Below are 23,152 nucleotides of genomic sequence, written 5' to 3'. Positions count from 1 at the left end.
AATTAACTGCAACCATTTCTCCAGACCGCATGAATTTCTCTTGCAGATTTTTGGCAGTTTTGTCTGGCTTTGCTTGTTCGCTTGTAACATTTTAATTCTTAATTCCCAGTATAAGATCAAATTCTAACCAAAAAGATCCAATTTTGACCATTTTATGTTACAATTATTAGTATTTATCTTTTTATAGAAATGTTCTTTGGGGACTGTAGCTGTTAATACATCATGCACCATCTCACCTTGGGCTGTTCTCTTTTAAAGACAGTTCAGAATTTATCTTTTGAGTTTTCAGTTGACAGAATCCTCACTACCTCAGAAGTAACTTCCACTACCACAGTCCTCGTAAAAAGCACAACAATGTCACATACAAGCTGTCACATAAACTGAAGGCGAATGCCATCAATCACCAGGGGAAGAGCATTTTGGGTCCTCCACTGTAAAAAAGCCATTTTATCTGAAGAAACTGGACGGACCATACCCTCTGTATCAAATTCAAGATAGCTTTTGCACTGGCAATTCCCTGCTGAGGAGATCATTTCCTTCAGAGGCAGGAATTTCTGCATTAGAAAAAGCCCACAGTCTCTAGGCAGTAGTATAACCTGTGGAACAGAAGAAAGTGTTCTCACTTTTAGAATGGTTTTGTGTCCTTCAAATCTTGTTATGCTGCCTATATATAAACACGCATTAGTCTCATAAGCACCTAACTAGGAGCATTAGAAAGCAATAGGTTTTGGGGTTTAACAGTTCTTTGTGACTTTGTCTGGATTGCCATAACCAGTGCAGAGGAAAAACTCCTGTGGTTCCTTTACAAATGGCCTCTTACAGGTCCCTTTCTTCTCTGATCAGTGGCCCAAACAAGTAACATTCTTCAAACATTCTTGTTATGGCCTATCGGATGAATGTGTGTTATTAGCTTTAACAAAAGTTTCCTTGTGTAGATGGCAGTGTAGCCATTCCTCCTTTTCTCCTTAAAAGTTATCATTACGAAATGATCCAACATGTTTTGGTGCTTTAGATATTTTAAGGAGACCTACTAAATTTTACCTTCATATTTTTAATCAGTGTTTAACCAAAGGAAAATATATCTTTCCTCAGTATTAAAAAAAGACAGACAACCAGACAGTAATTTCTTATAAATTGAGCTTCCAGAAAACAAGAGTTTAGGATCTTCCCACAGTTATCCCAAGTTGATTATCCCAAGATTCAAGTTTGCACATCTCATTTTTTTGACCTTAGAAAATATACATTAGAAAATTGTATCTTTAGGCAATGGTGTAAGTCTTTCAGATCATTTCCAAATCCTTCTGTCACATCCTACATAAAATTCTAACCTCACTCTTGGACCAAGCAAAAAACAAAGTCAAAGCAGAAGGTAAGTTTCCATGTAACATACTGCCCCCTGATTTACTTACAAGTAATTCATCCATACTGGTTTGGCATTTTTCTAAGTTGATCCTCTTTATTGCTACACGTTCTTGCCTGGGTTTGCACAGCGCTGCCTGGACAACTGCTGTAGCACCGCTACCTGAAAAAGGGCAGAAAAGGAACAGTCTTAATGTAATAGGAGCTAAACCAGCGACCAGCGTAAGAAGCCCATACTGACAAAGAACTTCAAATCTGCTGCTTATCCTTTTTCAGTGCTTTCCCCACATGCATATCTTTCCACTAGCAAGACACCTTCCACACTAGTCAGATGGAAAAGAAAAACCTGAAAGTTTCTTTTCCATCCTCCATAAAAAATTCCAAAGTCAACAACTTACTTATCAAGACATAACCACCACCTCAACGCATTTCATAGTTTGGGAACCATTACACTTCCGTCTTTTGATACACCTGTTTTAATCAAGAACATGACCTGCATGATTGATACAATTTAAAGTGTTACACGGAGAGGTGGGTACTGTGCTTTATCCAATATTATTTCTATCTGTTCTTTCAGGTCAGTCCCTGTTTAACCAGGCTTTTTGTTCCCCTATCCAATGAACAGAAAAAAATCAGTAAACTGTACGTGCCAAATCTTCTACAGTTCCACCAGTGTTCCTGCTCATTCATCATGGCTAGAGTAACACTCTACAAAGAGCATGCTGATTCTTGTGAAGAGCACAAGTATCACACCACCAGTGAGAAGATGCAGGTTAGTGAATGGCCCAGCAGAGGAAGTCGCTCATGCTTACTTGGCATGCAAATCACATATGGTCACACAAATACACTGATAACAAAGCCCATGGGAACTGAACAAATTTGTGGTAAAGGAATAGAATAATTTTCTCTAGTACGCTTTATTTGTGAACCACAGGAGTAAAAGGTATTGTTGCTTCTTTTATCAAGCACCCACTGGCATTGCCCCAGTCAGTATTGCCTCACTAAATTAATGAAATGATTGCAAGTAATATCCAGAAGAAGTTTAGCTCAAGTTGCACATCTTGCTGCCATGTCAAATACAGCAATGTGTGCTTCCTCAAATAATTGCATTGTGCTCATGCATGCAGAAATCTAAAAGCTCCCAACAGGCTTCTACCTGTAATTCTAAATATTTCAATATAAATTATGGACTTCTAGTAAGTCATTTGAGCAGCATGTTATATTGGCCTGCTTATAACCTATGTTCTATTTATTTGGCACATCTTAGATGAATACAAATTGTGAACAAAAAGCCTTTTATTGTCAAGCTCTACAAACGTGGATTCAGTTACCAGCTGACTTAAGAACAATTGAGAGCTTTCCCCTCAGCACATCTGAAAACAGCACCAAAAATACCTCATGACTGAAAGTTATTGCACATGTTTTAATTGCTATTTGCTTAGCTATTTTCATGTATTTTTGGTTCACATGATGTTTTCACTCAAATCACAAAGCTTTTTAACTGTGCATGAATTTCACGTCTAAATTCTGAGCTCATCTTTAAAAAAAAAAAGTCTCTCAAAAAAAAAATAACAGGACTAACTAGTCATGTTTCTGCAGGATGTGGTCACAGACAAATATTGACATGTCCTGTTCTGTCTGCTTACAGAACAAAGCCTTTAAAAATTCCAATAATGTAGGTAATAAAAGACTTAAGAGATTTTAAAAATTAAATTAGACATCCCAAGGAAGAAACCACTGAGTCAGCACAATTCAGCTACGGTAAGACTCATCTACATCACTTTAATGAATTCATCATTCAGTAGACATCGAGACACAAATCCTCTCATTACTTTTGACTACACAGATGTACATTGAAACAAGAGAAATAATATTTTTAGCTATTAAGTCTACAGGAAAAAAAACCAAGATCTTTCTTATGTATCTTTTTCATCTATGCCAGTAGTTTTATCTACTTGTAGAAAACAACCAAGATCCTTGCTTTTAAAATACATTTGTATACAAAGGTCACAAAAAAGACAAACAGAACAAGCACACAGAGAAATTATTCACCCAATGCCAGGATAAAATCTTGACTGCTTCCTCAAGTTATATGACAGCAAGTAACACTTCAAAACATTTTGGAAAAATTAAATTACAAAAAAAAAAGCACATTTTTCTGTGTTTTCTTCTCAGACAGAGATGACTTACAATGGCATGTTCTTCACCACATTACTAAGATGCGCTGACAATAAAGAAAGCTTTCTAGGTTTAGACTGACACCAACATACCTCGTTTCTTCTTTCTCCTGCTTATTTAATACTCTAATACACAATACACTCTAGTTTGAGAGTAAAGTGAACTTGTGCAGTCTTCATTCTCGGTTGGACCTACATACATATAAAACCTGTGTGGAAAAGCAGTCTCATGTACTGAAGGAGGAGACAGACACTAAGTAGCTGTATGCCTCCTTCCTCTTAAAGATGTTCTCTGGCTCACAAGGTGAACCACCAAGGATAAAGGTAAGGAAAACCTGAAGCTTTCACATCTGGTCAGATGACTCCTTTTGTCTCATCAACTAAACAAGTAGAAGCATGAAGTGTTCCAGAGGAGCAGCTATTAGAAACCAGACTACCCAGATAAGCATTTCAGTGAAGAGCTAACAGACTACAGAAGTAATGCACTATCATACAGTGAAACTAAATTGTCACAGACAACCACTTAGCAAAACAAATTAGGATCACAGAAAATGATTGCATAGAATAGATTACAGTCAACCATTCCTTGTCAGAAGGTAGGGCTTCTTCAGATACATTGTACTTTATGAGTCTTCCAAAACCCTCAAAGCAGAGAATACTAACTACACCATAACCAAAGCACAGTTTGACACCCAGTCTCTGCTTGGGAAACTGATACACTATAATGAAAGCTCAGGCTGGATAAACCATGAAGCCTTTACATCCAGTTGTGTCCTGCAGAAGAACTAAACAAAAGGATTACCCATGGTCAGACTCAAAAAAACCCCCAGCTTTGTAAGAATGATGGGGTTTCCCCACTACTGGAAAAGTCATTCTGTTACAGACAAGTTCTCTTTACCAATATCAAAAGTTAGCAGTGAAATAATGCAATTTCAGACCACATCAAGATGCCTACTACTCCCATTTCACAACTGATAACAGGTCAGAGTTTCGTCTTGTTCTGGTGTTTTTGCTGCCATCCTCTCTAGTGTAAGCATGCCCTCACAGCCAACCTGTCCCTTCATGCTACAGACCATGCACTCCCTACTATCCCATCATCAATGCAATAAAGCCATTAGAATTGCTTTTAACTATCTGAGTTCACACAATAGAAACCTACTCATGAGCTATTACATATGGCCACACTTCACCTCTTCTGAAAGAATGTAACCTAAAAGCAGGTTTTTTTCTGCATTCCACTTTGCACATACTTCACAGAGAGCATATAAAAACTCCACAAATACTCATCTGGGATTTAAGCTTATCTGAACAAGTTCCTTCAACTTGTTCTAAACTTGACATAAAGGCATTTTTATCTCTCTCCTTTACTTTTAATGTGAATTTGACCCTTGCAGAACCTGACTTGGTGAAGAGAATAAGGATATTTGAAAAACTGTGATCAACAAGTGATATAAACATTCTAGTTTTAACTACTCTCCACTAGTCAAGTCTCAAAAAGACAGATGGTGAGGTGAGATGGTTGGACTATACCACTTGCACATGCCCACATCCTTCATACAAGGATGTGACACTTTATTTATCCCATTACTTATAAAGGTCTGACACTTTCCACTTACCACGGCACAGTAACTGTATTTTAAATAAATCACAAACATTTCTTTTCAATTTTTTTCTTCTCCTTAAAAACAAAAGTTGGTAACCTCAATAGACCATAATGATTTACCAAGTCTTGTCTTTAGTTGCTCAGCGTTAGTCTCTACAGTATTTCAGCACAAACCTCTTTTAAAGATTTCTGCAGTTTAGGTCACTCTAACAAAAGAGACCTTCCCCAATACCACAGTGGTTCTAACTTCTGAAGAGGAGGATGAAACTTGTTGATAATGGTAGGTTTTCTTGTCAACTAGGTATATGAAGGGTTAGACAGCAGGGGCAATTGGAGAAGACTAAGTATCTTATCTCAGAATCTATAAAGTTTTACATACCAACCTATACCACCTGCATTTTTATATATTTCTTCTGTTACCCCAACATATAGAAACGTCCTATTAAATGTAGCTGATTAGTGGACACAAATTTAAAACCAGTCTCCAATCCACGACTAAATTGTAGCTATCTGTAAAAAGCCAGTAGTGAACATAAAAAAAATCTATGAAAATGGATGAAGCAGCAATGGAAGTATTTCTATTTAATCTCCCGCAACATCCTATTTCTGAATAAGAGTCTCCTAGGTAATTCTTAAATGCAACTCCTATACCGTGTAACTGCAGGATTCCTTTTACATGGAGCACAATGCATTTGTGCACAAATCTAGATTAGGCTTCTACTCATGAATACATGTGGAGTGTTTTTATGTAACATAAAAAGCACCTGTGCTTATACACAAGCTTGGAAAGCTGTGCTGTATGCGGTGTACATTGCATGCCATATTCTGTCGCGTATTTCCAGATCACTAAATCAGCCCTTCAGAATACTCCATAGCAGCACTGGGCCAAACTAGAGTCTTCAGTTTCGAAAGAATGAATTCTGTTGGTGAAAAAGCAATACTTTTGGTTAACAAAGAGAGAACAAATAATATTTAATTCCTTTCAGTTTCTAGCTTTTACCCCCCAATACTCTAGACAACTTTCAGTATTACTCACTTTCTTTCATATTACTTCCACTGATGAAAAATAAGTTAAAAATCAGCTGAGTAAAGCTCATTTACACCTCCATACTGACCTCTAAATCTTTCTGAAACTTAGCTTCCTCACAGAAAATGAGTCATTATTTCCCTTTACATCTTCACATGACAAATACTTGAGTTCTTAAGAACCTCACGATAATCATATAAATACAATTTACTAACAATTCCTGTGTTCTTAATTCATGCTGGGTTCAAATCTCTCTCCTTATAGCTCACTTGGATACTACTTTGCTTATCCTAGCAATTATGACATAATTCACTTAAAATACACTAAGTGCTACATGAAATCTATGCCCACAAGTAGAAGTGCTACTTTTGCATTTTCAACATTCAACAATTAATCTCTTTAATTCCTCATTGAATTTGTTTTGCAGTTGGACATTTAAAAACATCACTACTACAGCTACAGAACCAGTGGGTTACTCAACTGCTGTATTCACCTTTTTGTGGGAAATTACCTTTCACAAAGTCTGAGATCCAGCTTATCCCATACTACTTTTTAAAAGCCCATTGCATAAACAATCCAGAAAAACCTCTCCAAATACGCTATACAGATATTTCTGTGATTGCAGTGAAGTCATAAATAGCCTAAACGTCGATGTCAAAATGATTATACACTATAGAAAAATTCTATGCAAGCATTAAGACAATCTGTGCTAAGACACAGCAAGCTTCAGCATTAACCAGGTATCACATTCTCCATACAGAAGGAAAAAGGCAGGGGGATTCACAATCAGCAATAAACCCCCACATGCAGGAAAAACAGCCACAGCAGGGAATGACCTAGCTTTTTGAGCTATTCTCTTTATTTCCTCACTAAAATAGTAAAAGAACTGGTTATAACAGATGTTTTGCCTAGGTAAATTATAGAAAGTATTTTGAGGTTTGCTATGTTATAGCTCCCTGTCAAATCTGCTAAACAGAATAAAATTTTCTGCCAAAAGAACATGGGAATAAAACTACTTTCCTGAACACAGAGGGTTCTAGCATCAGAGTACAGCAAATAAGTGTCAATCACAAACTAATTATTCAGGAAATAAGACAAATTGAAACTGTACAAGAACATAGAGAAGCTCTATCATTGATCTGGAAAATAAAAGTCTTACTTCCCTCCATCAGAGAGCCCAGACACACCATATTGCAGGATCTCTTCTGAAACATCTCTCTTATCTGAAGAATAATCAGCTATCACCACCAGCCATGGTTAAAAGAATTTTAAGAGTTCTACTCTCACTGACAAAGGTATTTAAGAAATGTGGCTAGAAAGTGAAACCAGATATATTTAGATCTGATATACGTTTATTTAATAGTGACTGTGTTCAGCTTCAAAATGAAATATCAGACTAAGCGATGGCTTTTTGCTTTGAGACACTTTCTTGTTAAGGAGACTTCTGCCTAGAGCCATACAGAGCTCAGCACTTGTCAGCTTGATACAATGCCATCAACACACTAAGATCAGACTGAAAAGTCCAAGGATAACCATTAACTATGTTTGGGGCATTCAAGTAAACCTGTCAATAAGCACACAGTTAGAAAGTGAGGATAAAAAAAAATAGAGACTGTGCCCACTACGCCCTTCCACCTCACAACTGCCCTCCCTCTGCTCCCTCACCAGCTCTCCTAACAGAGACTGGCAAGTGCTGATGTTAAACCCCAGTCTGAGATATTTTTTTGTCACAGAGGCTTTTTTTAGTACAACTCTATTAATAAAGTAAAATAAATGAACCACCAAAAATAAAGCTGCTGCATTTGTTAAGAATATGGGAGAAACAATAAATTAGTGCTGGCTCGAGGCAACACTTTCTGTTGAAGTTCAGTAGAAGTAACACCATGCCTCACTACAAGAGAAACACATCCTGCTACCCTATACAGTCATGTCACATACTGCACTGTCTTGCCTTTGAAGCTACAGTAGTAAGACATTTAGTATCCCAGCTCCTTTACCAGTTCTCCTATCCACTATACTGTATTTAGTGCAGAGCATTTCAACATTGGAAAAATTTTATCCCTATCAATCATAAAAATAATAAAACACCTAATAAAAACACATTCCTTCTCTTTTTTTAAGAAGATACCAACAAAGGAATTCACATCTTTTGGGTATAATAGTGTGCCAATAAAGTTGAGTGTCGACTTTTAGAAGTGCATCCACAATGCCTCTCCTTTTGCCTGTCTCTGAATACAAAGCTGCCTATACTCCAGTCACACATCCATTCTTTACACTGAAAGATGTAGACTTGTTGCAAGGAAAAGTGGAGTGACACCAAAAATCCAGGCAGCTTAATGCTCATCTGTGTATGTCATCACAAAAATTAACTTTTAACTAAGTACTTTATGGCCTTGAGTGTTCTTACATCCTAGTCATAGAGCTCCCAGGGAGCCTGGATGTTTCCAGATCTGGTATGAGAGCATCTTCCCATTCATAAGCAACCCACACCATGGAAATGTCAGCATCACAGCTGGTAAGGAAAACCTAAACAAAAGCAGTCCATTTTCAATAGGTGTTATTTTCTCCCTGAGTTGTTCTTTAAAATAGATGAGTCATCTAAATAAAGTTGAAAGGGAACTGTCTAGGGAAACCCCCTATTATAAACATCACTCAAGATTAAATAGCTTTTGCTCTGCTCCACATCTCAATTATCTTCATAAGAAGTGTTATTTATAGGTGAAAAATGTCTATATAAAAAACATCCACAATCACCACTATTTCAGACTTTGGAGTTATCAGAACTGGAATTTGCCTTGTGGAAATGTCAGGATAAGACTGCTGTGACCACAGGCCCTGCTCCTGACCCCTTGTAATGTGCTTAGCATAACTAACGCCACTTTATAAGGCAAGCAGGTATTCTCTGTGACGGAACGGGTCACATATTCATTCCTTTCCCCCTTATTCTCAGGCCCTGAAGGTTCTGTGAACCAAGTAGACAAACCAAACAGATTTCTTCTTCTTCTCCCTACCAGCTTCAAGATTTCTGGGCATGACGGCAATTACTCCCTTCCTTACTGGCACTGAATATCCCAGGTCCCAGTGCTGGTGACAAACCTGTCACTGGGAAGCACAACAGCATACGGAGTACCAGAACTGCCCATAACATCAAGCACTTACAAGTCCTGAGTAGGGAACTTGGACTCAAGCTGCAGGTGGACAGTGAGACCCATGACCCTTGTGGCCAGAGATGCTTCCATCATCATCTGCTACCTCTGAGGACTGACTCATATCTTTCATATAATCTTCCAGTCCAGATTATGATTGTTATATTGATACAGCAAACAGTGTATTGGGTTTCGACCCAATCTGCAGACGGTCCAGGTGAATAGAAATAATAAGTTAAGTTGTATTATAAATTCCATATTATTCAATTGATAAGAAACTGTAAGTTAGGATCAAGGCAATTAGAAATCTTAAGTTGTCATACTATAAATTCTGTATTATGCTACTTATAAATTGTTTTAAACTCATTCTGTTTGTAGAAATCCTGTGCCATTCTGATCATAACTTCTGTGTTATAGTAAACATAATATCTTGTTAAGAAAATAAAGCTTAAATTGTAATTACATTTTAGTGCCATCATCATTCAGCTAAGGATCCCTGAAAGAGCCTCTCTGTTGCTTGATTATCAGACTCTTTGGAGAAAATAGATCTTATTCTCTGGTGCACAGTTTGCGTCTCTTACACCGCAAAATTATTCTGCTTACATATGCTAAAAAAGAAGGGTATGGGGGGGAACAACCAACACACAGAGACAACTTAATAAATTCAGCTGAACCTAAACCAAACAAGTAAATTAGCTAAAAACATTTAGTTCTGATCCCAAAAAATGTTGAATCTTTCATAAAATATGCTACTTAAAACATACAATATATTAATGGGCATCAAATAAAGTATCTCTGCTCTAGTTTGCAGAACTTACGCTTTCCTCACAACTTCCACGGCTTTCAGATCCGCTTAAGTTATCTTACAGCCACTTTATACACCTAGTCTGCTCACAGTCCTTTCACTATCACGTTTCCAAAGTTGGGATTATGAAGTAACATAAAGGATAGCATTTTAAGAGCTTGAAGAACGAAAGGGTATGAAACTGAACTGAGCAGTGAAAAGTTAAGTTCTATACCTGGAATGATCTCTCCTTTCAATCACATTATCTTCCATATGAGCTGCTATATTAAGAAGCAAAAAAAGAGAAATGTGTTATGTATAAGGGCAAAATAAACTCTTATATTCAGTATTGATTCAATATTAATTTTACTCTAATTTACAGAAGTTGCAGAGCAGGAATTGTGAATACAATACCACCAAGAAATAGCATGTATCACATCAGACAACAAAGAGGGTGTTTAGCGGTACTCACCTAATGAATACCTAAAATGCCTTCACTTTCATATCAGCATTTAAAGGTAACTTGTGAATTCACCAGACTTAAGAACTAGAAGATACGTGTGCCAGTGAAAAATTAGTAACATGACATGTAACAGTTCAGTATTTGAAGAGATTTGAAGGAATATTTTTCTTTGGGCATAATGAAAAAAACCTAGCTATCAAACTAGCTCAGAAGACAGAGGAGAGAAAGAAGAGCTCTGAGGCACACGAGGCCTTCTCCAGTTATGGAAAAACTGGAGAAATTGTGGAATAACTTTTTTTTTTTTTTTTTTTTTTTTTAAAAAAAGTTGGTTTGTAACCAGATCCACTCTGGCTTCCTTCAAAATGAAAAAGAATCCAACTTCACTCACACTTCAAATTTGTTAGGGAACAAGAAACAAAAAGTAGCATCCCAAGACCTTGCAGCAGGCTCTTTCCCCCACGCTGCCACTGCTCCTGTGGCACAGCTGTGCTGCACGCCCACCTGCCCAGCACGCTGTGGGCAGGAGGCAGCTCCTGATGTACATACTGTGTTGGGGCTGCCATGTGATAAGGACATATGTGGATGTACAGTACTCCACATGAATGTATCCAACAAATCCATACTCATTCTGCATTTTCCCAAAAAAAGCATGAAAAAGAGTGAAGGATACAACTTGATTTAAGAATTTATGGATTTTATCTGCCATGTTATTATCCATTCATCGTCACATGAGAAGAAACATGGATTCTGATAATTTCATTCTCCCCATTGCTTCGTCATCAATATAGAAAACATTATTCTTCGCATCTGGAAGGCAAAACCCACACTGCAAATGTCTCTGCAGAACATGGGAGAAGAACTTGGTATCTGGTATTCGCTGTGGAACCAAAAGTTACCCTACCAGGATACCATCAGAACTCCACAGAATTCCCTGACACAAACAGGGCAAATAGAAGATTTGCTATGCTAAGTTAGATCTCTCGCCCAGAAAAAAGCTGTTAAAAAAGAATTACTATTCACTTCTGAAGTAGCACTATAAACAAATTCTGGTGTTGATTTAGTCAGCATATTTTATTGTTTCTCATTTAGTTTGAAAGTAAACACTTGGAACAATCCTAATACCATGAACACAGTATTTTCCAAGTCTTCCGGATGTCACCACATAGTGCATCATTCTCTTCCAAGAATGAAGAACAGCAATCTACCAAAACAAAGGCATTATTGCTACTGTAGTATCATAAAGATCTCTAATTAATACAGCAGTGCTGAGCTACAAATCATCTTCAGCTAGTTAACCCCAACAAAACATGCCTCCCAGAATTTGAGTTACTGTGACCACACACTACAAGCAGAAAACTTACCTATTTCTCATATATTGCTCCTCATGAAACAATGGAAGAGTTGGAGCAATATAAATACTATCAAATCATTAAATATTCATTAGGTGATTCTAATCTAATTCTAATGAAGTTCCTATTATTAGTCTGAAGTGGCTTAGAGTCTGGAAGCACAAGACACTAAGAAGAATAAATTATAAGCTTAAATTCAGACCCTGTAATAAAATGTCTTCAGAGCAAAAAAGTGAGAAGGAAAAAGCAACTTTATAATTAAATGGCTGTGCTTCTGAATCCAAGTATGTTGCTTCTCAGAAGTCTAAAGCAATAGCTCAAGCTTATGATCTTGTTCATGTTACTCCTAAAAGACAGAAACCATGATTAACAAATACACAATATTTGTCTGGTCTGTTAAAGTAACTATTTTTGTACCATTACCCTGAAGCAGGTATACTTGGCAAACAGACATTCAACATGGATCTTGACTTTCAAGACCTTTAAGTACAGGATTCTTCTGAAAGCATGAAAATATTCAAATTTTCAGCCTGCTTCTCACTCTAATTTCTCTAAGTGCACAAGCATAGCTCAACTTAAACGCTATGTAGCATAATCATTACATCAGCCTTATAGGACATTCTCAAGTTTCATCTATATTTAACTTACAATCAAAATACCTCAAAGGCATTTAGACGTCCACAGGAATAATGAGGCTAATAAAATTACTCAGAAATTGTTATTTGTAAAGACAAAGGATTAACAGAGACAGCTAGTTTATCACCCTGAAGTTTCACTGAACTATTGAGTAAAACCACATACTTAGTCAAATACCATGGGCAAAGGACTGAAAATATTAACTCCACTCATGCCACAAAATTATTACTTCAGCTAACAAATGGAGAATACTGTTCAAACTTTTCACTGAGCTTCCCTTGCAAGCAAGCCACAGGACTGTCACGAACAGCAATCCTGGCAAAATGTACCTGGGAATTGTTTAGAGGGACTCTTTAAATCCCACCATCTTCATCAGCATTCTCAGCATCTCACCACTGCCATAAAAATTTTCTATAGAAGAGTCACCTGTCAACTGAAGCCTACATAAATGCCAGGAAGCATGCACACTTCTCCATGAAGATTAAGCTGCTTCCTCTTTACTACCATTCCCCAAGGATCTATCGCCTGAAAGGTAACCAACTCTCAAAGTAACTCTGACTTGACATCAGTTTCAGGAAAAATTAGATTCCTCCAGCACTGTCAGGTACATGATTGATAGCTTGTTTGTTCCTCTATACTCCCCTTGTTTTTTATCATTAAAACATTTTCTGCCTCAGGGTAGGGTTGGGTTTTTTCCCCCATCTTTTCAGTCCAGCACTCTTAGTCTCCCAGGCACCCCTTCAATACCAAAGGACAGTCTCCAGCCAGAAGCACTGTGCAGGAGGAAGCTGCATCACCACCACAGAACCCTAAGGTCAGCAAGGGAGCACAGCAGACCAACCCCACCAAAGAAGGCAAGAGACAAGCAACTTGTTGTTGAAACTGCTTGTTTCATTTACAGAGTTGATCCCACAACTACACAGAACCTAGAACAGTGCATATAAAGACTGATAGATATGTATGTATAAATATATAGAGACTTTTTCCTTCTTATAAGGAAAAAGTAAAGTTTTAGAGAAAATTCTTTTCTCAAGAATTTGGTTCCACACCAGTGTCGCCTCATCCTGATACTGCTGGATAATAATGTTCTTACACCCACAAGCTTCAACCACACAACCCTTGTGCACATCCAAGACCTTCAAACTTAGCAAGAAATGGTGAAATCTAGTAGAGCTGTCAGGATTTCATCCTACTGGAAAGGTTGTGCTGTAAAAGGCAGAAATAAGGAAAAATCCACTCATTCAATGCAGCTCATTCTTTATTTACATACGGTAAGTAGCATCAACATATATTAAGTATGATTTTTTGGGGGGTGAGGAGAAACTCACCTTTAATTTTGGGCACCAGAAAATGTCCTAGTGACATTTTCCTGCAAGCACAGTGCTCCTCTGCAACCTCTGCTTAGCAGTAGCCCAGTGACTTCAGCAAGCCCAAGAAGCTAACAAGAGTAGCTAACTTAATTTGATTTTTAGAGCCCATTCTTTAAACATCAAGAGCTACTATTATTACTGGAAGAAAAAAAAGCTTCTATCAACTGCTGCCTTACAGTTCCAAATTATTTTGGAAGGTGAAATGACGGAAGAGAAAGAGAGAACCAAGGGAGGGCACACAAAAATGCAATATGACCTAGACAAGTAGCCACTATATGAGCCACCCGCATCTCCTTTGCATGGAGAGCTCACTGCTTTTCCCCCTCAAGCCAATCAGAACAGATGTGGTTTTGTTTCCAGTTAACAAAGAGAAGCTCCATTTGACAAACAGATTCTGGAAAAAAAAACAACTGGTCTCAGACCTAGTAGAAAGTGATTCTTCACTGAAAGAAAATAAAATAAAACAGCTCTTAAGTTGTTTCAAAACAACATCTGACCCAATCTAAAATAGCTCTCCCACATCTGAACTTGGCCCCCACCATCAAAGCACAATGCTGGTTACAAGAATTGGTTCCACTCTAAAGACGCAAAGCCTTGCTGTTATAACACTTAGCAAGGGGCAAAATCATGCAATCCCTTCAAATTTCTACACACTCCCAGTAGAGCGGCTCCTCTTCCAGCACTCAAACAACTCCTGTGGAGCCAGGACTTTCCAGGCATCAGAGGTATTGGGCCTTATCTGTAAGAAGAACTTGGATGGAAGGGAAAGAGGAAGTATAGGGAGAGGAGAGCCAACCAAAAGGGAAGTAGGAAGATTCAAAGAGCAGGAAAGCATATTTTCTGTAAATTATCATTACCTAGCACCAGCCAATTGCCTGACTTGTTGGTATATGTTCCTTTAATCTTCCAGATAACAAGGTAACTTAAAAACAAGGTTTATATGCTGGTTACTTGCAATCAGGAGAAACTCAAAGGAAGCTTTTTTTTTTTTTTTTTTTTTTTTTTTTTTTTTTTTTTTTTTACAATTTACAATTAATCTTTTAATCTTTTTCCTGACAGGTCTGAATTCCAATTGCATTAGTTAACTTTTTCAAAAAATTCACTAGATTATATAACAAAGTTTGAACATTGAATCACTTCAAGTCTAACCTCTTTGAACCAATGAAAACTACAGCCATGTACAGCTGTGGCTCAACTCTGGGTATTTCTAATGCAGAAAGTTCATTTTCATTCAAAAAAAAAAAAAAAAAAAGCCAAGACAAAGGTCCCTTCCCCAACACTACCATGTGGAGACAAAGCAAATAATTAACAGCTTCAAGCTCTGCACAGCCTCATTAGCAGCACAGCACTGTGAATGTTCTACAAGGTGTTTTTAAATTGCACCATGACCACCTTTACCCTGGCAACTGAATTAAAAGCCACTCCTTATTAAAATACTAAATGGGGATTTAATATTTCCCCAGTTTCTACAGATGGTTTTTAGCAGACAGAAAATCTCAACCAATTATTTCCCAAAACGTAAAATTTCATTTACAAAATTAAACTCTTCCTGTCGAGTTACAGTTGTATTAAGTTACAAATAACGTTACGAAGGCTGTATTTAGTATGTGCATGTACAATATGCTTAGGCTGCTGTAGTAACTTTTAAGATTTATTGGTAAGGAATAGAATTTACTTCGGAGCAGAATTAAGGCAAGCATACCATTCTTTTTTACAAATTTGGTACAAAGACCTTAGGTAGCATGAAGTATTACTTATCAAATTTTGCAGCTTTTCATGCAGGAATTTTGGAGGTTTTGCAAGAGCAAATATGAAATTTTACCATATCTTTAGTTGCTAGTGTGGTATTTCATTGAGCACAGTGTGATTTCTTTTACAGTACATACATAAAAACTACCGCAAAAGAAAGCCCTTCAAATATTTTAAAGCATCCTGATTAAGCACAGGGATAAGAAATTTTGGAAAGTGTGAATGAGACACAAGCATCTGATTAACAGAACAACACAGAACTGTAATTTTACCTCTAACTATAGAAAGGCTTTTCAAAACAGCATACAGCATTACCAACGTGAACATGGGTTCCTAAGGATCATAATCAGAGACCACTCTACACAAAGATCACTGATAACAACAAACATAGGAGAGTCTATTCTCTGTTAGACAAAGAGCCATTAGCAATACACGCAGCAGGGGAGGAAAAAAAAGTAAATAACATACCCCGGAAACACCACCAAAGACCCCAGAGCCATTATCCAAGCCATAACCTCATTCACAGGCTGCTTACAATAAGAACCATAAAATCAGCAGAATAGTCTCGAATGGTAACCTGTTCTACTCAAAATCCCAACACATTTGACTTAGAAACACTGCACCTTTTGAGGCAACAAACCACAAGATATTCTTGAGCTCAAAGTTAGAAAAAAAAAGGCTAGACAAACACACAAGTTCAACTAAGGTAACTCTTTAATAATTTGCAGCCAATATAGATAATCTGTCCCGTAAAAGTAACCCTTTATTTCAATCTAATTCTGGCTGTTTCCTAGCCAAATTAATTTTCCAAGTCAGTTGCAGCAGGAGAGAAAAACATAATTTTATAATGAAAATTAGCACCCAACCGAATCACAAAATAATCCACTGCTTCTGCATAACAGAATCCACCTTCCATCAGTGCAGGATGACAAAAAGTTACATCTGGCAGAGAAGTATCAATTCCAAAGTAGCTTTCCAAACTCAAGTCAAAGCCACTTGATCATATTAAAACCAAAACAAAAAAAAAATAAAAAAAAGAAACCACCACCCAAAATAAAACAAAAAAAAATCAACCAAGATTTAATGCTGCTTTGTCTCATCCAGGTGATGTAGAGCTCATTACAACTTGAAAGGTAGAAAGATGATTTTAAAAAAATCAAAACTGAATAAAGTGTTAATGTTGATTACCATTTAAATGTTTGTTCTGTGAGATTTATATTGCTTCTGAAGAAAAAACTCATATATGTACATGATAAATTCAGAGAAATCAATTTCAGTTATTTTATTCTGAATACTTGGTTATAAACCCAAACTGTGTAAGAACACCTCTCACAAGTATTGTTTTTATAAGCTGCTTTTTTATAATCTAAGTCATATTAATCTTACCAAAAAAACCCAACAAAAAACAACAAAACCCCCTCCATACATATTAAAATCCACTGAGCATTTTAATGCATTAAAATCTCAGATCTCCCAGGTCTTCACTAAATTAAATCTGGCTCTGCCTTAATAGCAATTACAGTTCTTATCTATGTAACTACTGCCAGAAGGTTGGTTGGATCCTCCTGTCCTAACAATTAGGAATCCCCTTCTAAGTGCTTTTGTATATGGACAGCCTGTATTAATCTGAATTAATGTAAAAATTCCCTCTTTATATATTTATAGAGCACAATCAGAATGTTTTTTTCACACTCCAGAAAATATAAGCATCTAGGCATTAATTGGAAGAGCCTCTTCCTTGCATCAAACCTATCAATCACAAAGCCATGCAGCAAGTCAAAGAGGGAATCTGATCCAGCAGAAAACTGACCCAGCAGAAGAACTAGTTCGCTGTCAGATCAATGCGATCCTTTCAGCAGCTGCCTGTTAGAGCAGATTAAATGTATCATGAAACTGCAGACAAAGAGTTTACAGAGAAGTGGCCAGCCACCTAAAAAATAAAGCAGACTTGGAATAACATCTCATAAGAAGCACCCCTTAAAACTAGTATTTTCTCCTCAGCCAGCACTTGAATCTCCCAGCCATCATGGAGGATACAACAGACAGAAAAATTTTAAAAAGCTTTTTCATTGGAAATCTGTATCATGTGGCCTTGGTTTTCAACACAGCATGTGGCTAGATAGACACAAATGAGCAACAAGAAAACTTTGTGTTCTCACACAGAAGAAGAATAGAACTTCTCCAACTGCTAAATCCAAAGGATAGAGATGGCCCACAAGACTAACAATTACTTTCATTTTATAATCCCCACCAAAACTTTTAAACACCCCTAAAACAGCCATTCTGCATCTGTGCTTTAGTTACCAAAGAATCTAAAGTCTATTCTGTTGGGAAGCATTTTGATAAACCAGCATGGTGTATCTTTCCTCCTGCAAAGCCCACAACGGTGCTTCAATGTCTTTTTATTTTTCTCATTTAACTGGGAAAGGGCTGTTTGAACTGAACTGACGCTACCAAACTCCTCAGGGAGAAGTATGTAGTGCTTTCCAGAGGTGATCAGCTCTGTTTCAGCAAGTGGTAACTACTGTTCACAATGCAATTAACCCTGGCACAGCCCATGAAAAGGGTTGCTGCTGAACCAAGTTCAGACCGCGTCATTCTCTCCTCCCTCAGATATAAGAAAGATTCTTCAAGAGTCCCTTACCACATTCAATAAAACCAACATTCATCCTACAGCTCCAAAATTATGTCAGCATGTGGTCAAACACATAGAATTTACAGGAGCCTTGGTTGGGTAGGGTTTTTTTTTTTTTTTTTTTTAGAAAGTGGGATGGGGTGTGTTTGGTTGGGTTTTTTTACTATTTTTAATAGTATCCAGACCAAATTTAATCTCGTGGTGAGTCTCCTGTAAATTAAGAAAACAAATACAAAGTGTAATGAAAAAAGACATATTTGACTAAGCACAAGATTTTTTAGTCAAGTGGTACAAAATACATCTCAGTGACTTTGAAAGAAAGTCATGGAAGAAACCTAAGTTTAGTGAAATTATGGCAGGCAAGTTCAGTGTGTCCAAGAATCTGACTCAATATACCCTGACCTCAATTTACTCCCTAGGCATTCAGTTAAATAATATTAATATTTAAGAGCACCCATAGGTAACTAGCAATAAAGTTTCTCTACAATGATTGGTATCTGCTAGTCCGATTTAGCATCCACTTGTTCAACGGATGTATGTAAATATATATTAGCAGTTAGGATTACAGTTTACATACCAAAAGATGCAAGCTTTTAAGCGGAAAGAATAAAGTAGAAAGGAGTTTCTAAAGGAAATTCTCACACAGGCATTCTACAGGTACTGTAACAGAAAACAACTATTATTTAAGTAACTCATATGACTCATATTACACCCTAGACAAAGAATAATCCAACACCTTTGAGGCCTTTTTCACCGTAGAAGAGGGATCTACTCCTCAGCAAAGATACACCTTTATGCTAGTAGAGTCACTTCCACTTGGCTAACTTTGATCCATTATCCAGACTGAGAAAGACAAAGTCCTCTGTCCAGTAAACCCATACTTTTGGGGGGCCTCCATAGGCAACACCTGCTCAATACTCATCCAAGTCAGCCACATCCAGGGACCTGAACACCTGAACCCTCATCCCTCCTTAGTCCCTATTCACAGCCTAGGAAGTACAAACAGAAACACAGAGGTACCACCTGGGTCAATAAAAAGCCATCCCATTTTAAGGAAGAAGTACTTTTCTCAACTGTTTTGTTTCTGCCTGTGGAAAATAAAAAGCTTAATGACAAAGCTGAGTACACACAACTTCCAGATCGATAACATGCAGTTCTCGTCAGCCTGACAACAATTAGCAATATACTGAAGATAATCAACAGCATCAGCAGGCAAATCACCTGGACTTTTCTCACTTAAGTGGCCTCATTTGTAAGAGACAGCAATCAGTCTTAGAGCTGGTCTTTGCCATCTGCAGTATTCGCTAGAAGTTTAAAATGTTACATACAAATAAAAGCAAATTTTCCCAAAGTAGATCATTAGCAACAAGCAGCATCTAGGCCAAGAGATGAAAAACTTTCCATCGCACATACTTTCAACAACAGTTAGCATTTCACAAGTAAAATTCAAAATAACCTAATCCAAATAAAGGGAACGGAGACTGAACACATCTGATCTGCATTAGTTGGACACGTGAACAAAGTGCTGAAGCACACAACCAAGAAAGTCCCCATCCTCCAGGGATATGGGAGGGGGCCAGCAGACGGGTTAAACTTCACATGGCAAACCGGGTCAAAAGCAGGTTGGCTGGGGTGAAAACGAAGCTGTAATCCCCCGCTGGCCTCACGTGCCACCAACGGGCATGGGGCCGAGGGGCACAAGCAGATGTGAACAAGATGAAACAGTGAGGGAGAAGGGGAAATAGTTTAAACATATATGCGCATAGATGTATATATACTGATTAAGAGAGAGGCGTCACGTGAGCAGCAGATCTACGGGTGAGATTTACCTCCCCCATGAAAGCACCGGAAAAAATGCAGAGTAATCTAAGCGGATGCACGCACATGTGCGCATCCACGGACACACAGCGTAGACACATAAAGCACCCAGAGAGCATCTGCGGAGTTGCCGGGGTCCCAGCGCAAACCAGCAGGGCAAGGCTCGAGTGACGATGCAGGTCAGTGGCACCTCCACCGAGCCGCACCGGGCGGGGCGCGGCGGGTTCTAGAAGGAGCCGCCGCCCCCCGGGGCTGCCCGCTGCCGGGCGGATAAAGTTCGCAGCAGCCACCGCTGCAGTGCCGGGCACGTCCGCCGCAGTGAGCGAGCCCTGCCTGCGGGAGAGCAAACGCCGGTAGGCCCGGAGCCGGCCGCGGCATCCCTGCCCTCCTTCCCCGCCTCCGCCCCGCCGCGCCCCCGCTCCACTGACCGATCACCTCCTGCAGCTCGTAGGCGTCCCTGCAGATGGGCCAGCCGGCGGCCGGGGTGGCGGGTGCGGGGGCCGGCTGGGGCTGCTGGACGTGGACCGGCGACTCGCCCTGCTCCGCCATGATGCTGCCGGAGCGCCCAGGCACCCGACGACCTTCTCCAAACTTCCCCTCTAGCAACACCTTTCAGCCGCGCTCTGCCTCCCGCCCGCCCTACCCGCGCAGCCGGCCGCCCGCCCGGCGGAGGGAGGAGGCAGGGCGCCGAGGGGGAGGAGGCAGAGGCGGGCGTCGCCGCTGGCCCCGGCCGCTCGCCCCGCGCCGCTGCGGAGAGACGGAGCCCGAGCGCGGTGCCTGGGCCCGGCGGCCCCGGACGGTGTCGGTGCGGCGCCGGCAGAGCGAGGCGGTGCCCCCTGACGCGCCCCCGCCCGAGGGAGCAGCGCGGGCGCTCTGGCGGAGGCGCCCCGCGGGAGCGGCCCCGCGCACCCCGGTGGTCGCCGCCTTCCCCAGCACCTCGTAGCCTACCTGCCAGCCTGCTGGCGGCAGCTCTGCCCATCGTCCTTCCCCGCTCATCCCGCGGCTCGCTGGCATGCTCTGTGCTTCTGGAAGCGCTGCGAGGTCCTGCACGGGGTGGCGGGCCGAGTGTGTGCAGGCCACGGCCCTGCCCGCGGACTGCCGGACCCCGCCGGGGCCGAGCGCGGGGTCGGGGAGGACTGGAGGGAAGGCACGTCGCGTGGCGGATGCTAAAGCACCTGTTAGGCCGATAGCTTAAGCACACAGGCTGCTCTGCAGCACAGCTCACATACAAGTGTCATTGCCAAGAGCGCCGCTGCTGCGAGATGACATGTATTCGAATTTGAGGACGTGAAGAAAGCATTTGCTTTCATCGGTTGTGGTGCTGCAGTCCTGCAAAATGGTTAAATCACCTTATGACGAGTGGCCCTCTCCAGGATGAGTAGGACAGCTGCACCATGTCGCCTCAGTGCCAGCAAGAAGGACTGAGGAGAGTTGAAAATGCTCCCCTTGGCAAACCAGAACCAAATGATTTAAACAAATAAGAATAATAAATAAACTTCTCTAGTGCTTCCCATTTTACAGTTGAAAAAAAACCAACCTGGGGTTAAATGAAATTGCTGTTAATAGTATGGATTTTTTTTTTCTACTCTCTTAGTAGTGTCAAGTGTTCAATGATATCATTAGGGTTTTACTTACTATGAAGTAATTTGGAAAATAGTTTTTTGTGTAGTCTACAGTCTCACTCCTACTTTGAATGCTTTGCATTTTAAGATTTACAGAGCTCTGAGAACAGTGGTAACACAAGATTTCCATATAGTTCAAAATCTTACTTCCTCCTACAGAATGAATTTAAGGTAATTAGAACGAATACAGTATGCAAGCAGGAGAGCCATAGCACTGTCTAGAAGAACTGAACCTCACAAATTGTTAGGAAGGATGATGCAGCGAGATTTAAAGTCAATAAAAGATACATGTAACAACACCTGCTAGCTACTTTATTCAGTTCTAGTTCAGTTTTGGATAATCCCCTTTTACTAACTAAATTTTTTGTGTGGTTAATTCAGTGAGGACTCAGTTAATTGAAGGTTATTCCAAAGAGGAAAGTAAGTTACTTCTATTTTGTTGTGTTGCTGAGAAAGCTGAAGGAAGTCCTAACCACTGCTTAATGATTCATCAGAAGGTATATCAGCAACTTGCAAATATTTGTGCACTGCACTTCCATTTTCTCACAAGCAACAGTTCAGCTTAGTATAGAGACTTCTAGCAGTAGAATAAAAATAGTGCATTTTTGTGCTAAACTAATGATTACTCTCAATCTCATTTTTAAAAGCTAGGTGATTGAAGTATTTTCCTATATACAAATTAGAAATTATTTGCCACAAAACTAAAGGTCAGTGAGACTTGGAAGAGGAAGTATTAAGTTGTCATTCAGCATTAAGTTTAATGCCAAGACTTTTCTGCCAGGAATAGCATTTAAAAAAAAATAGTAAAAGAGCAACAATACAGGCCAAATCAATCAGTAGGGAAAATGGGTTACTCACTATTGATGGAAAACAGCCAGCTTTTCCATCTGTACTCAGTTGTTGGGGGGGAGGAGGTTGGAGGTGGCTAGTTTCTGAGCCATGAATTTCTGTGATGCTACTGCCATATTACTTTTTAAACTGTTGGTTAACGTCTGATACCATCATATTTGTTTTTGTCCTGATTATTGTCCCAGTGTGCCCAACTAATCCCTACAATTGGGTATTTCTAGAGTGCACCTGCATTCTGTAATTCGTTGAAATGAGCAGGTTTTACAGGAGGACCCTTTCCGGAGAGCAATTTCATAAGCAGTCGGAGCCGTGGGAAGCGTTCGTGCGTTCAGGGCACAGCTGGCGAGAAGGTCTCGCCGCTGCGAGGGCAGCGCGGGGCCGGGGCCGGCCCGGGAGCCGCGGGGCCGCTCGCCCCCTGCTGCAGGCGGCGGGGAAGGGCCCTCCAGCCCCGGCAGAAGGCAGCGCCCTTCTCCGCAAGGCTTGCCGGACACTGGGAAGAGTAGCAACCTGCCGGGTTTGGAGGTTCCAGAGAAATCGACAGGACTGATGTAAAAATCACTGTTCT

At 39.7% G+C, this 23,152-nt stretch overlaps 1 protein-coding gene across 5 annotated transcripts in view; it reads right to left on the bottom strand.

Annotated features, from left to right (window-relative positions):
• The window catches only part of STK39 (serine/threonine kinase 39), a 90,973-nt gene extending 69,553 nt beyond the window's left edge, over nucleotides 1–21,420 (bottom strand). Inside the window, exons 1-2 of one of the 5 annotated variants that reach the window (XM_032114427.1) lie at nucleotides 21,065–21,420; nucleotides 1,410–1,522 (exon numbers count right to left, since the gene is read on the bottom strand). In XM_032114427.1, coding sequence (XP_031970318.1) covers nucleotides 1,410–1,522; nucleotides 21,065–21,095 — 144 coding nt within the window. In that variant the 5' untranslated portion in view covers nucleotides 21,096–21,420. Of the gene's footprint in view, nucleotides 1–236; nucleotides 405–475; nucleotides 597–1,409; nucleotides 1,523–20,544; nucleotides 20,805–21,064 lie in introns of those variants that run through there. The other 4 variants (XM_032114426.1, XM_032114425.1, XM_032114429.1 and 1 more) reach the window with 4 other exon arrangements.
• Between the last annotated feature and the right edge of the window lie 1,732 nt (nucleotides 21,421–23,152).

This window comes from Corvus moneduloides, chromosome 7 (assembly GCF_009650955.1).
Source record: "Corvus moneduloides isolate bCorMon1 chromosome 7, bCorMon1.pri, whole genome shotgun sequence".
In the NCBI taxonomy this organism is placed as follows: Eukaryota; Metazoa; Chordata; class Aves; order Passeriformes; family Corvidae; genus Corvus; species Corvus moneduloides.
This window is presented reverse-complemented; position numbering and strand designations above follow the sequence as displayed.